Below are 18,693 nucleotides of genomic sequence, written 5' to 3' on the forward strand. Positions count from 1 at the left end.
TCTCTCACACTCCATCTCAATAAACTCTCGTCCTCTATTTGTTGCCTTCCCCGAATCTTACCCAACTCCTGGAATCCTTCCATGGTGCCCTCTGCAATTCAAAGTTCATTATTAGCAAAATCTCTTATATCCTCAGCCTTTCATCTGAATATTGCCTTTATATTCTTCATCAACAGTAACCTGATACACTGCCTCCCTTGCAGCTCTGTAAAGCTGAGACGTGTCTTCTTTCACAGCCCTCACATCTTGAAACTCACTTAATAAAGGATAATATATTTTCAAATACTATAACTGGAGAAAATAGTTGAACCCAAGCCTATTTATGGATGTTCAGTTAGTTAAGTGCAGAACAGAGAGATGATGTTTCAAAGGAAGTAAATCAAAATTAAATAAAATAGGAATATTTTGAAATGAAATCAAACTTAGCAAGTTGCCAATAATGTGCAAAGTGGCATATATCCAAACGTAAAGCCATACAGTGTATGCTATTTTGGTCTCTATATCTCATAGTATAGTATAAAATAAGTGGGTGAACTAACTAGTTGAGCGGTATCATAGCTTGAAACAGAATTTCTCATTTAGGGCTCTGTTACATTGCTGGGCATAACCTAATTTTTCTGCTTTATGACAAAATGGAAAACTTTATTACTCAGGTAATTATAGAAATATTTGTACAAAAAAACCAAGTTAGGACACAGACCAATTCCCTCATCAGTCTTTTGAACCCACAAGGCAAACTCCTATATTAGGACATTTGCTTTTGTTGGTCTTTCTGTCTAGAAAACTCATCCCCAGATATCCACACTGTTTGTTCTCTCACATATTTCAGAAATTGTCTATTGTTCATAGATAAACATGTCACATAAAACATGTCTCTCCGATATAGGTGCACAATTATATATTTATGAATTAATGAGCAATGATAAATTCCCTGATGACTTAGCAAGGTGGGTTTGTGTTTATTTGTTTGTTTTCCTTAAAGTCATTATTATTAGTACCAGAAATCATTAATTCATTTATGTTAAAATAAACTCCCAGTGGAGACTCAATATTCATTTTATATAGAGTAAATAGCATGCTCAAGCTTTATTGGTTGGATAATGCAATTTTTGATCCATATTGATTTTCTTGAGTAGTAGCCAAAGTTTTTGAAATTTTATAGTTTTACTTATATCAAAATAGGCACATATGCTACTGGAAAATATTTTTTAAAATATAAAAAAGAAAATATACTTCTGGAAATCACATTTGACATTTACTTTTCAAATAGTATTTATATATAGTATAAATAGTATTTATATATAGTATAAATAATATTTCTATATAAATGACAAGTAGAGGTGGCAAGTTAGAACAACAGCAGCAAAACACATAGAGAGAAACAAAATATTGCAATATGTTAGGTTGCTACAAACCAAATATAAACTAAACAAAACACAAGTTGCATTGTCTTCATAGAAGATTAAATTCAAACTTTTAATTTATGATACTTGCTAAGGAACAACCAGATAATGAAAAAGGTACTCTTAGTATTATAAAATGTCAAATGCATTCTAAGTAGATTTTGGATATTTTTAAAACTTCTAAATTATCTGCTTCAATTTAGAGGCATTTTGATATGAACACATTAACAATTGTTATATTCATACATATTCCTGGAGCAGGTGTGAACAGATAGCTTATAACTGGGATTGTAATATATTTCTAGTGTCATAAGAAGTAAATTTATAGAGACTGTTGTACCATTACTTATTAAATAAATTCAGAAATTTTCTGGATTGAAAATATTATACTAAACACTTGTGTTTTGGTTACTGGAATTAATATTTACTAATATAGAATATCACAGTAAACTAAAAAAGAAATGAAAATGTTTTATGAATAAGGCAAGCCAGATTTTTGGAAGGAAATTTAATGTGTTTGTTTTGTTTTCTTTTCAGCTTGGCATGCTTCTGTCATTGTATACACTATATTCGATACCTTTTGGAAACTTTATTTGTTCACAGAGTTTCTGCAGGTCATACACCTTTGAAAAATTTAATAAAGGTAGGGATTGATAAATATTGTAATTGTAATTTATTGAGAGATTTTGTATTTTGGATCATCTGCAAAATAATTCAATCATGTTTATTTCTCTCACGCCTAGTTTCTTTTTGTTCAACTATCATATATCAAACATTCTGTTCTGAAATGTCATTTCCTGGTTGACCTATTTCTTTGGAGCTGCCTTCACCCAATAATCCTTCATAGAAAGATTTACCAAGAACTTGTGTTATAAGGTGCATATACTCAGGCACCTTTTAACGTTGGAAATACTTAGTATTAGATTCAGATTCTTTAAGTGTCATTTGAAGAGGAAGAATCTCATATTGAACTCTCCTATAAATATACATCTCTGTGATTAAAATAATGCTATACCCATGTTTATGATAGTTGTCAGTGTATGACAGTATCTTTTGATCTTCAAAAATGGTAAATGCAACAGTGATTAACCAACAAATAACTATTAAGAAAATAGAACATTTTCTGAACTATTGAAGTGGAAATGTACATTAGGTAGTACCACAATTCAATTTTCTAATTCAAATTAAATTTTATTTTTTTTCCAATTTAAAATTTATTTTCAACATTATGTCCTTACAAAAATATTCCTGTTCTTTTTTTGCAAATATCTGTTTTCCAAAAATATGGACAAGACAGCCATTCTATTATTGTCATTGTAATGAAACAGTAAACCCTAGAATTCTAGAACCTCAGAGACTCTAGAACTCTTAGAAACCTTAGAAATCATTTAGGCTAGCTTTTCTTTTAACAGAAGTATTCAAATTTATCATACAGTGCAAGATCAGTGTTATAGCCTAGGACTTCTAAAACCAGCCCCTTGCCCTTTGTAATAAATTAACATGCATTATTACTAATGGTTAAATAATGCATTCTTTTATTCATTTACTGTCAGGAAATACATATCTAATAAATACTTTATTTTTTTATTGCTTCATTCATATTTCTTACTTGATAGACAAAAAAAAACATTGTTGAAAAACCTTCCTAAATTTGCCCTGTATCTTGAACACACATTTACATTAATAAGGGTTGAACAAAGGAATGCACTTTTTGATTAATATTAAACAGGTACTTTTAAAATGTTGATTTACTGGGTGAAGAAGCATTCCATTTATAATTTATACCATTTTTCATGTAAAACTATTGTAGTGTGGCACCTAAATGTATGGGGTTTAAATATATGATATAGGGGTGGCTGGTTAGCTCAGGTAGTTAGAGCGCAATGCTCTTAACAACAAGGTTGAAGTTCGATACCCACATGGGCCACTGTGAGCTGTGCCCTCCACACCTAGATCGAAACAACTACTTGACTTGGAGCTGATGGGTCTTGGAAAAACATACTTAAATAGATAAATGAATGAATGAATGAATGAATGAATGAATTAAAAAATATGATATATATTATATATTGCATGCTACATATAAGCCTAACTTTTACTTTGTGTTATTACTTTGTATTATTTGTAGGGCTGTGCCTTTTACTGGGGATTCACTTCTTGGATTGCCTACTACATTAATCACCCACGGTATACACCACCATGTATGTAGGATTTCTTCTTAACTAAATTGCATGTATATACACTTACATAAAAATTAGAAGAAATGGAATTGGTGATACAGATGATGAGCTTATCAGCTAAGTCTATCATTTAGCACTTTTGTATATTCCAACTTTTCCACCATGAGCAAGGTGATATGTAGTAGGACACTGTATTAAATTCCACTTTGTCCATTACTCTTTATATGATTTGAGAAGTTATGTAACCAATGTTTTTCTTTATTTTAAAAGAAGAATAAAACTCGTCTCATATATTTGTTTTTATATGAATAAATATAAAATATTTAAAATAGTGCCTGTTACAAATCAATACAAAAAGAAAAATTATTCATATTTTTTATTGTTAAACATTAAAAAATCAAGAGATATCATTGGGTGTTATTATATGCTAAACCATGCTGATTGGGTGATTTTATTTATTTTTTTTTAATATTAAAACAATATCTTTATTTCAGTTTCTGATTTGGCACATGTATTAAAGAATAATCAACATAAACAAATAAATACAACATTAATTGGAAAGTAACAAACAAGATAGATTAAATCTGTGTTCAAAGAGTTTAATAACACAAATTAAAAATAAATTTGATTTGTATTCTAAATATAATTAGGTTACTACAAATAAAGTGCATGTGGAAAGTGAAAATATTTATATCTTTTCAGATTGCAAAAGTATCATCCCAAAAGGTCAATTACATATGAGATTAGTTTTGATTAAAGAATAGTGATAGCCAATAAACCTTGCCTGAATTATGTGTGTACTGTGACAAACCAAAATATAAGTGTTTTCATAATATCTTCTTTACCTCCTTTCTAGCATTTGGAAACAGGCAAGTCACGGTATCTGCTATCAATTTTCTCGTATGTATTATTTATATTATTTGCTATTCATGCTCTAATTGTGATATTATTTAAAATACAAAACAGATTATACTTGAGGATTTGCCATATAGATAATATGATCTATTTTTATATAATATACATAATGGTATTAAATGAAGTAAATCAAATAACTTCCCATAATCAAGTCATTAGCTCTCTAAATTTTTAATCAAAATGTCCCTCTCATTTATGAAGGAGGATAATCAGAATTATTTTAAATATAGTAAAATTTGGGATAACTATAATCACTAATTCTTTTTATTGTCTGACATTTACCAACTTACAAACTTCTAAGAGCAAAAAGTTCTAAGTGCAGATGAAAACATAATATGCTTTTTTGAATGAGATGTAGATCATTCTTAATTATTCTCAGTCTAGTTCTTTAAATCATTCTATTTAATTTCGTATATTACTGTTTGAATCAGGTACATATCAATCTGAGTACAACTGATGCCTTTTTATTTCTGACAAGCATTATTTTATTAGACATATTATTTAGTCTCATACACCACATAATTCCATGTTTCCATTGCTTATTCATGTTCTTCCCTCCTTCCTGTCCTTGATAGATTAACTCCCATGATAAGAATCCCTGAGACATTGATTAACTCCCATGATTTGTGTACAAGTCCATATCCTTTATGTTTTTTACTGAAAAACCACTCTTCATGAAGTACCTATGCCTTTCATTAAAGGGCATAAAGCATTGGAAGGGGCATCATTCCTGCTTTTATAATTGGAAAAAAAAAACAAAACAAAAAACAAAAACTTACCTAACATCAAAACAAAAACAACCCAAAAAATGAAAAAGTTAGTTTTGTTTTTGTTGTTATGTAGAGCCAGATTATCCCTGGTAAGAAGATTATATATGATAACCTCATTAAGTATGATTTTAGTTAACTCATAAGTACTGGTGTATGAATCATCCAGTTTGTGAACTAACCATTAACAATCATAATTTTCTCTTTTGCTCCCTTTGTTTTATTTTTATGGCAATTCTGATTTTCCTAATATAATAAACAAAATATATTGTAAGCATAAAATATACTTTGCAATGCATACTTAATGTACTAGAAAGTTAGGTAATAATACCCTGTGGATAATCTTTGATTTTAGTGAGTTTTGCCATGTTTACAGTATATTCTGAGAAGTAGTTTATCACTTTCCCTTTGTTTAAATTTTTTCTGACTTTATGCAACTTTGTTTCCTTAAATATGTTCTGTTATTACATAATCTATAAGAAAAAAATCAAACAAATAGAATCAAATATGGGGAAACTTATAAAGATATTAGAATATCTTTCCCTATAAATTTTAGGTGCAATTTTGTTTTCCTGCTGTAAATATTCTAGACACACTATAATCCAGCCTTTTCATATTTCTGTGACCTTCTATCCTCTGACCCCAACTCCACCTACAAACCAACAAATAAAAACACCAAAATCACAACTGCAAAACATAATATATTTTATAATTTTTAATATTTTATTTTATAAAATCAAATTATGCTTCCTTTATCCACTCTTCCTCTCAACTTTATATTGACTCTGCAGAAACAATTATAGTTTTTGATAATTCTGTGTACATTGAACATTGCAAACTACTGAAAATAACTCTTCTCCCTGGTTTCACCTCTGTGTCTCCAGTCTCATCACTATTTATCCATTCACTCACTTAGGTTAAGACTTTTTATTATTATTATTAAAATGCAAATAATCTTGGAGAAGTAATAAATTATGCTCTTATCAAGTAGTCACACCTTCTCTTGTAACATTTAGCTGAGAAGGACCTTGGGCACAGAATAGCAATTTTTGATTAGGGGAGAGGATGCTGGGAGCAACATATCATAGCTTTTATTAAAGGTAGAGGAGAGTTAGGGCTCTGCTGTGGAAATCACAGAAAGGCAAGGGAACTGCTTGTGAATATTTGGTATTTGTGGATGAGTTGAATGAGAGAAAAAGTGTGCCAAAGTTAAGTGCTTTCATTCTCAGCAATATGCTAAAGTTTGGTTATGAAAATTTTTTGATCCTTTGCCTATTATTGATAAAAGTATTTACATTTATATTTTATTAAAGACTCAAAGAAAAATCTTGGACTGTATGTTTTCTCAGCATTTGCCATTTTAGTTTCCTCTCAAATCTACTCAGGGATTGGGTGAAAAAGGTGAACGGATTACGAAGTACAAATTGACAAATTAGTAGTTACAAAATTGTCATGTGAATGTAAAGTACAATATGGGGAATATAATCAATAATACTGTAAAAACTATATATCATGTAATGTATGTAATGGACTTATTGGGGGAATCACGTCTTAAATTATGTAAATATCCAACCACTATGCTGTAGCACTGAAACTAATATAAAATAATATTGGATGTCAGCTATAATTGAAGAAAAATTGTCACAGGGATGTAAAGTACAGAATAGGGAATATAGTCAATAATATTATAATAACTATGTACAGTGTCAGATGGGTAATAGATATCGGGTGATCATTTTGTGAGGTATGTAAATGTCTAAACATTATGTTGTTTTCTACACCTGAAATTAATATAATAATGTATTTTAACCGTAATTGAAAATCATTAAAAATTTAAAATAAAGTAATTTAAAATTTAAATAATGTAAAATCAAACTTAAAGACAGCAACTGTCCCACACTTTATTAAGTGGTTTTGTTAATATATAATATGCCTAGTGAAGACATCTAAATTTGGTAAAAATCAACCCAAAAGAAATGTATAAATTATGCCGAGAAATGTTCTAGTGTTTCACATTTAATATGCCCCTGGAAGTTTAATTGGTGAAAGAAGCATATATTGAGTTTGCAGCACTGACTGGATTTTCTAATCTTACTCAGCCCTGACCCTAGAGGAAATTATATCAACCATTTTTATCTAGGTCAATTAGTACTGCAGATTGTATTGGACTTACTTATTCACCAGAGTTTTAAAGCCAGTGCTTAAGGTGAAACTTATAAATTGTCACAATTGCTCTTAAAAATCCATTAGGGAGTTGTTAAATTGATGATAAACTAAGCATCTCTAAGCATATAGATATAGTTGGATTTTTTTTCTCCCTACTTTCAGAATGTATCTAGATAGGCATTTAATCACTATAACTACTGACTGGTTTGGGTAAACATCACCTAATGATAATTTACAACATTTGTATACGTCTGATTTACTGGTCTAACTGAAACCAAAATGCTATTTTATTTATACCCATACTTGGTGTAGATGATTAATGTTTTAATGTTTAGTTCAGTTGTGGTAAGTACAAAAAATAAAATATTTTGATGGTTGACTGAGTAAAAAATATTGATAAATACAAAGTAAGTATGTTTCACCTAAAGATAAAACAATTTCTAATATAAAATTTGTTCATAAATATTTGGTAAGTTAATTTTCTTATAATACATATTTTTCTCATATATCTCATTTTGTGTTTGGTACTGTGAATGATGAAAAATAAGTGTGACGAAGTGTCAGGACTGAGAGATGAGTAACAGATATGAAGTCCAAACAGATATATAATAAATCACCAATTTCATAATTAAGTGTTTTGTAATGCTGACAATGTGTGAGATAGAAATTTAGAGAAATAAGATGAACTTTCTGGAGAAGTTTTTATTGGTTACGTGGGTAACTAAAATTATCATAATAATTTTATTGAACAATTCATGAAAATACTTTATTTTATTTAATCATAAAATATCTATGAGAAAGGAATTAATATATTCATTTAGATGAAAACACACAATTTCTAATGTGTAAATTGCATAATCTCTAACAAAGAGAGAGTGAAATATGCAAGATTGGAACTCAAATCCATCCTACTAAAAGCCCACATTCTTAACCACATTCACATATAAATAATTTCAGCTATAAAATTCTTATCTAAAATTGCATACTATGTTATTAATAATACAGTCTTCATATGTTGAACACATACTTTGTATTACATAGGATAAGGTATATGTGGCAGACGAAAAGGGTCTTATTTTCCGAAGAAATACGTTGTAAATTGGGAGCATTAGCCCCAGGAGATGTTGGTAAGGCCAGAGCCTCTTAGAGGGTCATAGTGGCCTATTAACAGGGACAACTACTAGTACAGTATACATGAGCAAGTGGTCAGATGACAGATGAGTAGTAAGTGCCTTTGTGGAAAAGTACTACTTGAAATGGGTTTTCTAAACTGAGCTGAAACGAGCTGGGAATCAAACTACCAAGCTTACAATAGAAATGTTGCTTCTCTGTTAATATATGTAGAATATGTAAATCTATGTTTGATTCTACATATGCCACTGACAACTTCTTTCATTACTATAATACAAAATTTCCTCGCCTTACAATTAGAGTAAAAATATATCAGTTGAATCTTAGGGATTAATATGTTACATGGATACTAATATATGTACAGACTACACTTTTTAACGAGGCAGAGGTATATCACACTGAAAAAAATGTTTTACAGATTTGTGAAGCTGGAAATCATTTCATCAATGTAGTGCTGGCTCATCCCAATCACACAGGTTAGTCCCTTCTCTTTTAATCTTTTCTAGAGTGAATTATGTTGATTATTATTTTAACAAGCCTTAAAATCAATGGTTTTAAAAAGGGAAATAGCAATAATGGAAACATTTATGATAGCATGCCTTATTCCTTACCTTATAATGCCTATGTTTTACAAATATCTAAACAAAATAATATGCCCTAATAACGGCTTCTCTAAAGTAAAGTGTGTACACACATACCCACGCTCCCCTCCAACGCACACATGCCCCAAACAATTTCACTTAAAAATGTGCAAAAATAAACATATGATCAAGAAGTAAAGCACTATGAAATCCATTGACGAATATCCAGATTACTTAGGTTAGTTCTCAAACTTGATCTAATTTGTACAATGATTGACACAAGCATTGCCTAGGAGAGCACTTGGAATTTGGTAGTTAGCCAAAAATACTTGAAAACATTTAAATTTATATCATTTAATGATATTTTTAGTAAATCAATCCTCCCATTCAGGTTCAATTATCAGTAGAGATTCACAAATGCTTATTGCACACAATACGTAATTTAATTATACATTTTAAATAGTAATGATCAACATTTGGACTTCATGTTGTTATCAATCCAGCTGAAAATATAATAGCGTATGTTTTTCTTCAAGTTTGTTTTAATTTCTATCTGGATTTCTTAGAAATTGTCAGAATCTTACAAAAATCTTAACGATTTTTTTTTTTTGTCTTGCACATTTCTGGCAGGCTGAAGCATATGAAACACTTTCCAGAATAATTTTTATATAGGCATACAGTGAAATACATAGAATCAGAAATGGAATTTATTATATTACAATATTTGTAAACATGAAACATGCTTAATATAATAAACATTATTATATATTATTAAAACATGAAATAATATTTTGATAACAACTTATCTTTTTTGAGTATTAATGACCATAAACTCTATTATTATATATGGATATGTAAAACTGCAATATGATTTAAAAATATGTTCTGACTCTTGCTGAAAAAAATTAACAGGTTAATCAAATGCTATTGTTGTTTGCTGCATGCATTTTTATAAAAGTAAAGCCTACATTTAATTATGAGGTTGAATGTCATTTTAATTTGATCCAAATTCATAGATCTGCTTAATTATCTTTGAAGGTATGTGAAGCCAAGATGAAAAACTGATATTGTGGTTGTTTTTTCAGTGTTGAAGAAAAATACAACACAATCCTACAAAAATGCTGAAATTGCCAGTTAAAAATATCACAAATTTTAATCTTGATTCTGACCCTTTAACAATATAACTGTGGTCAAGTTTCTTCATCCTTCTGCAATATGTTGTTATTTAAAAATGAAAATTATAAGTCATCATGTTTTCAAAGTCAAACATCACTTTGAAATCATTCATGTGACACTTTGCTTGTGTCTGTTACTCCACACTGTTTCTTGCTTTGAGATATCAGATGTCAACTAATCTTCTTTTCTTTGTTAATCGATTTTTTTTTTTTTTTTTTGGCCTGGAGACTCAGAACACATTTCTTTATTATCAAAGTCTATTAATTTTGTAGGGTGTATCTTAGAGTTGACAATTCCAACTCCATTTCCCTAGGGACATGATGAAATCATCCAGTAGATTGATTCATGTCTTATTTTAGTTCTGGAAAGTTTTCTTTTAGTAAAGTTTTAAAATCCATTGTGTCACATTGTGGACTGTGGGAGGAGGGTGATGTTAAAGTACCTTATGTTATAGCTGCCTCTAATATATATCTATCACTTCCTATTTATAGTTTGTTTGTTTTTTTAATTTGGTTGTTTTTGTTCATTTACTTAATGTTCCTTATTCTATTGAACATGTGATTCTTAAACAAACTGAAATATGTTCAATATTACGGAGATGACTTTTTCTTTCTACTTTTTTTAGTACCATCAACTGTCATTTTTTCTACTTCTTATTTTGTCCACATCTATTTTGAGTTATGACATTTGTTAATGGTTATGTTTTTTGGTAACTGCAAATGCTTCTATGTATGTGTGTTTTATTAAATTTTTTTTGGTTTCTCTTTGGGGGATTATTTTTATCAGCAGGAGAAAAGAGAAGTTTCTCAAGTTCTATTTTATACATGTAGAATATTTATATGAAAGCAGATCAACTTAATGTTCATTTTTAAGTGCATTGTTATTGAAAAGAAATAACATGTTTTTACAGAGGGAGTGATGGTGTTGAAGTCTCTAAAAAGTGTGCTCTGGAAGGGATGGGGGTTCATTGTCTCTTTTGATTCTCTAAACACTTTTGTTTTCTAAATTCCTTAATTCCCAGAACTATTTCTGTCTTTCCCTTCTGTAAGCCTCCAAGCAATGTCTTCCCCATCCGAGCTGCCTTCCTATACCACAGTGTGCTCGTTCGGAAGTACTGCCTCCTAAGACAAAAACCACTGGCCTCACTATGAAATCATTTCACTTCAGTTCTCCATATCCCGTGTTGAGATGTATCAGGTCTCAGACCTATTTTCAGGATAGACCCTCATCTTTTGATAATGAACTATAAATAGCTACACACTCAAAATATTATTTTTCCTTATGTGAAATCGTTATCCAGCTATCAGTTCTTGTATCAACTCTAAATGAGTCTCTGGTGCTCTTGGATTTGTATTTCCCCACTTACAAATTAACTGAAGCTTTTAATAATATCAACTAGTTAGATTTGCTTTAGGTATGAGTTATGTATAGGGTGATGTTTAACGTTGAGTGTTTAAACAAGGTGTCACAAAACGTGTTCCCCGGAAGACATAATTTGATACAGAATAAGTTTAAAAGAAGCTTATTACAAAGTATGAAAAAGAAGGACGGAAGAAGAATTGTGCCAAGTGGGAGAAAGTGTGCTTTGATGCTGTCTCGCAATGTTCTCAGTCAATTCTATAGAGATAGTTGAAGTTAGGATAACCCTGTAGAGATTTCCAAAGTTGGAGTACTATAGAAATGGTTAATTGAATTTGGGTCTCCCTGGGAAGGGTGAATGATCTAGGATAAGGACGCTGTCTTTAATCAAGACCCTTCTTTCAGAGGGTCTGGCAGACGAAAGCTTTCTGCTACCAGCAATCTCAGCAGTTATGGAGAAATCCATTATTCCTGATGGGGATCTTGGCAGCGTATCACAACATCCACCATAGTCCCCTGTTTTACTTCACAGGTCTACATATTTGTATACTTTCTGGGAACACCCCCACAGGATGCTAGTGGGCCTTTCTTTCTGGGGCAAATTTAAAAGAGATATGTTAGTGGGAAATTACACAGCCTTCACCATTGCACATGGTTTTGGTATAACAATTAATTTATACCATTTTCCTCTTCCACAAACTCCTAGATTCCCTTCACCTTTAACTGGCACATTTAACATCTCAAGGATTATCTGTTAGCATAACGTAGACCCTCATCTTGAGGGTCTGAGATTATGTCTCTATGTTCTTATCAGGACATAGATGTCTATGGGTCAACTGAGTACCAAAAGGTGTCCAAAGACTACAGGTAAAATATAATCACCTTACCCTATTGTATAATAGCAGGTGTACCTCCTCTTCAAGATAAGGGTCAATTATCATGCCAACAGTAGTGATTCTGTCCTGACAGCTACAGGATCTTCAGGTTTTAAAATCCTTCTTTATAAATGGGAAATGTCCTGGTGTCAAGTACTGTAGCTTTTGTTTTCTAGGATGCAAATGAGATGGAGATTAGCATTCAAGAGGTTTGCTAGGGAGTGACTTTATGGATGGGAAGAAAGAAATCATATTTGTGTAGGAAATTGAGAGCAATACAGTATCAATTAGAGTCTCAGATAAACCTATGGAACATTACCAAGCTGGGTTGAATTGTCAATGTTGTTCTGAATTGTGACATTAATTTGCCATATTGGTCCAATAATGGATTAAGGCTAAACCAGATATTGAACGGGACCTTGGGTGAGGTCACTCCCTTCAGCCAGGCAACCTCATAGGGGGTGCTGAGACTTAAAGGTTCTCTGTCAGCAATACTTCCTGAAGTTGTTGAATAAATGCTTGATGCCTGAAGAATTGAGGTGGTACAGCATTATAATATTAAAAAAAAAAAAATCTTCAGACTTTTAATAGAAACTCTATTGTAAATAGTAAGTATACTTTGAAAAAAAAAACATACGGGAATGTAAGTATTAAATTGGTAATGCCTAAATTTATTATTACAATTAACAGCTACTATGTATACTTGAGACAATACCTATATACATGTGTTTTTCTACATCACAAGACATACTTGTTATTTCATTCACAAACTACATCTGGAAGAAATTTGTATTTGTGGCCCCCTGATCACCAACTACCCTCAGGACTGCACAGTTTTAAAAGTAGAGGCTTTAACCAAGATTATCTCATATGCATCTTCCACCTCTGAAATTCACGGACATAACATGGAAGTTTCCTCAATTATCTTTCTGTTGATGGCTACATGAGCATTATACAAAGGTGTTTATATAAATGTTAACTACATAATCTGTAATATTAAATAGCATACATGTTTATCCTTATCTTGAAATGAACAGTGCATAAAAGCTGCACAGAACCTAATATATTTGTACCTTGATGTTTTACCAATAGATATGATTTTGAAAACATACTGACATTTCATTATGACTTTAGAATTATAACTAGAAGAGATTAGTTTATGTGTTATCTGATTAAATCTTGCTATGGAGAATAAACAGTAATTTTATATTTCACATTTACAAATGTCACAGCTCAAAGTTCAACTTGAAATCATTATAAATTTGTTATCTAAAATGTTTCTTGAAAAAATTTGAAAGGCAAAAATTACTAACAAAAATCAGTGACAATATGCGAAGTATAATAAGAGCTGTAAATAACAATATTGATTGCTGAACAGGAATAATTTATGTGGTATTTCTGAATATTAACTATACCAATATTCACTGTAATCCTATCATGAGAGATTTTCACTCTTTTCTCATATGTATGATATCCGTATAAATTCCCTTTAGATTTTCACAAATTTAATAGAAAGGGAGGTCTGAGGTATTTAATAATCTCAACCCAAATTATCTTCTTTGACACTGAAGGAGAATATGAAGAGGCATACAATTATTAAAATGTATTTATTAATATCAGTATGCAATACTGCTGTAACTATTATGATATACAAAGTAACATTTATATATTTTTATTAAACTCTTAAACATTGATTATCATAGTCTATTCTGAAATTTTATAGCAATATAGCTATAGATATGGTCAGAAAATTACAGGTATTCTATTTGAGTCAAAATTCGTAACATTTGAAAATGGTTCTCTTTTGAGTAATCTATGAAATAGGTTTCTATAAATATATAATGACATTTCATGTGGTATATAGCAGTTCATCTAGGGAATTTAGAATTATATAAGAAATATATGATCAAATTTGCAATATGTAGCATCATTGACATTTTATTCTCCTTTCTAAAAGGGACTAATGCCTGTTTTCCAAGTCCAAATTATAACCCCTTCACATGGATGTTTTTCCTGGTTTCCTGTCCTAACTACACCTATGAGGTATGCTGTTTATATATGTAAATAATCGAACTTTATTTGCTGATATACTAAATGCACACATTTATGTGTTTACATTTACTGTACATTAATATATGATATGTATGTTTTTTATTTGTAGATATAGCATTGACATAGATATAAATTATGATATAGATTTCAATTCAAGTTATAGGTATAGAAAATTGGAACATTTCAACCACAATTTTCCCTGGAAAAAAGAATGTACATATATTTACCCATATTTATATAAAATTCTACAATCTTCATATGAAATATCTTGAGATGTTTCAGGATCTTTTTATCAAAGTTTTTAGAACAAGGTCTTCCATTTTCTTATGGTACTGTTTTATAGGATTGGTTATGATTTTACAAGAAATTATTATTTACAATGAAATCATTATTTGGAGGTAATTTACTTCTAACTATAAGTTTTATACTGTGCTTTAAGCTTTCAATTAGCTGTTTAATGACACAAATTAGCAACTTACAAGATTACTCATAGATATGTGTTAATTTATGTTTTAATCTAACAGATTGGATCATGGATCAGTTTCACAGTTATGACACAAACACTGCCAGGTAAGACCAAGGTTTATTGACAGTTGAAGTAAATGTATCTTGAAAAGTGATTTCTGAGAACAAGTTGCTCTAGTACTAAAGTTTGTCATGTTTACAAAAGGATTTTACACTTTCATTTTTATTTTAGATTTTTAAGCAGTTTTATAATATATTGGAACAATATTTACTCTGTATCTCTGTAATTGTGGCCTAATCAAAGCTAGGAAATACAGTGAAAAAGAAGTGGTGATAATGCATTTCACTTGAAGCTCTCTCCTGTGCGTATATGCACAGTCATGCATGTGCTGTGTATTCTAGTGTCCTTGAATGTCTTTGTAGGGCAGGCTGGGGGCATGAGTATATAATGTTGAACGCTGGGCATTTCAACACACGCAATGAAGTGAAATATCAATGAACTCCATGTATTAGAAGGGATATTTGTTATATACAGCCATTACATCCATTCTCTGTTCCACTGTACAAAAATTTTGAATCATAATTAGTGTGGTTTGTTATATGCATTTGTGTGTATGTGTGTAGAGGTATGTGATATGCATATGGAAACGAGTATTGAAACATTCAGAGACAAAAATATTTCTCATTTGGAAGTATTTGTGGCAATGGGATATAAAATATGTGGATTTATTTTGACCTCTGCTATATACTTTCTATATGTATTCAACCATGCAATTAATATTGAGTGAACACATATTATGCTAGGCAACAAATAATGAAAACTGATAGAGAACTATGCAGCATTTGAGACATATTTTAAGAGGTGGATATGAGTTTTCCCCCCCCCTAATATAACTTGTTATAATAAGAAAAGATAATTATTTCTTTTTTCTTCTAGTTGGAATTTTTACACTTCTGATGAGTATCCAGATGTCTTTGTGGGCACAAAAGAAACATAAGATTTATCTGAAGAAATTTAATTCTTATATGCATAGGAAATCAGCAATGATTCCATTCATACTGTAAGAAAAAAATAACTGATCTTATAGATAGAAAAATATTTACATAAACTCACTAATTCAGACTTGATTGAGGATGTTTGACTATTATGTTCCAGAAATTCACAAGCGACAAATTTATATTGAGTAAAAACATAAAATGACAGAATATAGCTAAACTTAGAGTATAAACTTAAGGCAAATGAAGAGTAGAAAAAGTAGATGTACATAATAAAAAATAGCATCCAGTATGTTTGCAAGGGATTGGTCCTTGAACACGATTTTCTTACTTCATTAAATGTTTTATAACATTATTTGCTTAAGACAATTAAATTATCTGAATTCTAAAGTAAATATTTTTAGAAGTTGTGACATTTAAATCACTTGAATTTTACACATTATATTCATCATTACTGATTTTTTTCCTCATTGTTCAAAATACTATTGAGAAGTATTGAATATCTTATATATTAGCAGTTCAATTTCTTGTGAAATACTACCTGCATTAAAAGTGAAATACTTGCAATTAGTTATGTATCTTATTTATTCATAATACAATATTATGTGCTATCATTTGGAAATTATAACAATTAAAATAATTTATAGACATTATTAAATTATTGGAATATATAATATATATTTATATACACATCATGTTTATGTGTAATCTATATTAAAATATATACAGTTCAAATGGATTATATGTGATTATGAAGGGAGAGTGAAATTGGAGATTTTTTGAGATTTAGAGTGAAAATATTTTTTGCCTTAGTTTACTTTATTTAAATTAATTTCAGGTGTACAAAATAATGCACTAGTTAGACATTTAAATCCCTCACAAAATGATAAACGCCCTCCCCCAATCTACTACCCCTATAACATCATATATAGCTGTTACAATTCCACTGATTCTATTTCGTATGCTGTACTCCACATCTTGTGACTATGTATTATACATTATAGTTGACAATCATTATTATTCAGCTTTATTTTTAAAGGCTTATGCCCTCTCAAAGCCTTGTGCATGTGTGCGTGTGTGCATGTGAATATGCACATATATTTTGATGAGACAACTGATATTACAAAGATCAAGTACATATTAGTTGAATGTTTAAAAGACATTCTAAGTTTCATCACTTTAAAATTGCGATTATTTAGATTGGTTAATATCTAGAGACTTACCAATTCTCAGATATATAGATGGAAATGGAGATGGAGATAGAAATATAGATATAGATTGATATTGATATATATGGAACAGAATATCTTCATTAAAGTTCTTGGATTATATATGTATTTGACAAAATATCCTTGGTAAAGTAGGTCTATATGCATTCTGTGGGTATTTATTATTAATGTATGTGGTCAATTATTCAAGAAGTAACAAAAATACCCTTTTAAAAGCATGGTTATCATTCCCAAATATAGGGTATTAAAATATATCAGGGGACGACAACAACAAACTTTAACTCCCTAAAACCCATTCAGCAAAATAGCATGGAATCATGCAAAAGTCTAGAGGAAGCACTAATGCATTAAACCATATACACCTAATACATCTATGTAATTAACTACCTGTGATAAATGTCCCTTTGTTGAAAGACAAAGAATAGTTTCTTAATTGGATCCTGACTAATGCCAACCCAAGAAGTTTGCACATCCTTGCAGGGTTAGATCTTTGATGCAGCAAGGACAGGTGGGATACATATACTAATCCAAAAAAAAGCCTGGAAATAATCTTAAGCAGGAATGCAAATATATAATCACAGATCACAGCTTCTACCTCCAAATCCCTTAATGTAATAATTATGATCCCTGACAAGCTATAGCTTTGCACTTTCCATTAGGAGTTTCTTAAGAATGGTAGTCAAGAACGTCAATATTTAAATTTTATAAACATAATTAAGCATGTAAGATTCTGAATTAACACCAGAATTGGCTATCTATGTAATAAAATATATATTTTGGCCTCTGTATAACTCTGTACACATAAACATCAGTTTCAGATAGATTGCAGATGTACATACATAAGATAAAATATTAAAATTCCCTGCAAATTATAGATAAGCATGTTTATGACATTAAAGTAGAAAAATAACGTTTTTAAAAAGACACAAAGTGCAATAATTATAAAATAGAACAATTAAGTAGACTATATTAATATTAATAATTACTAAAATATGGCTTGAGGGACCAGAAAAGCAACTCACAGAATAGAATATATTTTTTATTTTGATAGCCCCATAGAGGAAGAGATAAAATAAATGATAGAGTAGATAGATAGATATATAAAACACAGAACTCACAACTTGAATACATAAAGATCTCCTACATATTAATAAGAAAGAAAACTCAATAGCTTTTTGGAAAAAAGACAAACAGCAATTCACAAAGGAAGATACCCACATGATTATTAAGCATATGAAAAGGAACTGAACTGCATTAGCCATCAAGAAAATGTAAGTTAAATACACAATGATATATGAGTATATATCGAACCAGAATACAAAATGGAAAATACCGCAGGTTGAAAGAACTGACGGTTTCATGTCTCAGAATTTTATATACATTAATTCTGTGTGTCAC

General features: G+C 30.2%; 1 protein-coding gene across 2 annotated transcripts in view; it reads left to right on the forward strand.

Moving 5' to 3' along the window:
- The window catches only part of TECRL (trans-2,3-enoyl-CoA reductase like), an 83,801-nt gene extending 67,168 nt beyond the window's left edge, over nucleotides 1-16,633 (forward strand). For both annotated transcript variants that reach the window (XM_074324493.1, XM_019756999.2), the window contains 7 exons: nucleotides 1,941-2,046; nucleotides 3,532-3,604; nucleotides 4,440-4,483; nucleotides 8,981-9,038; nucleotides 14,511-14,596; nucleotides 15,130-15,175; nucleotides 16,008-16,633. In XM_074324493.1, the coding sequence (XP_074180594.1) occupies nucleotides 1,941-2,046; nucleotides 3,532-3,604; nucleotides 4,440-4,483; nucleotides 8,981-9,038; nucleotides 14,511-14,596; nucleotides 15,130-15,175; nucleotides 16,008-16,135 (541 nt within the window). In that variant the 3' untranslated portion in view covers nucleotides 16,136-16,633. The remainder of the gene's footprint in view (nucleotides 1-1,940; nucleotides 2,047-3,531; nucleotides 3,605-4,439; nucleotides 4,484-8,980; nucleotides 9,039-14,510; nucleotides 14,597-15,129; nucleotides 15,176-16,007) is intronic.
- The last annotated feature ends 2,060 nt before the right edge of the window (nucleotides 16,634-18,693 follow it).

The sequence above is a fragment of the Rhinolophus sinicus genome, linkage group LG02 (genome assembly GCF_036562045.2).
Source record: "Rhinolophus sinicus isolate RSC01 linkage group LG02, ASM3656204v1, whole genome shotgun sequence".
Taxonomy (NCBI): Eukaryota; Metazoa; Chordata; class Mammalia; order Chiroptera; family Rhinolophidae; genus Rhinolophus; species Rhinolophus sinicus.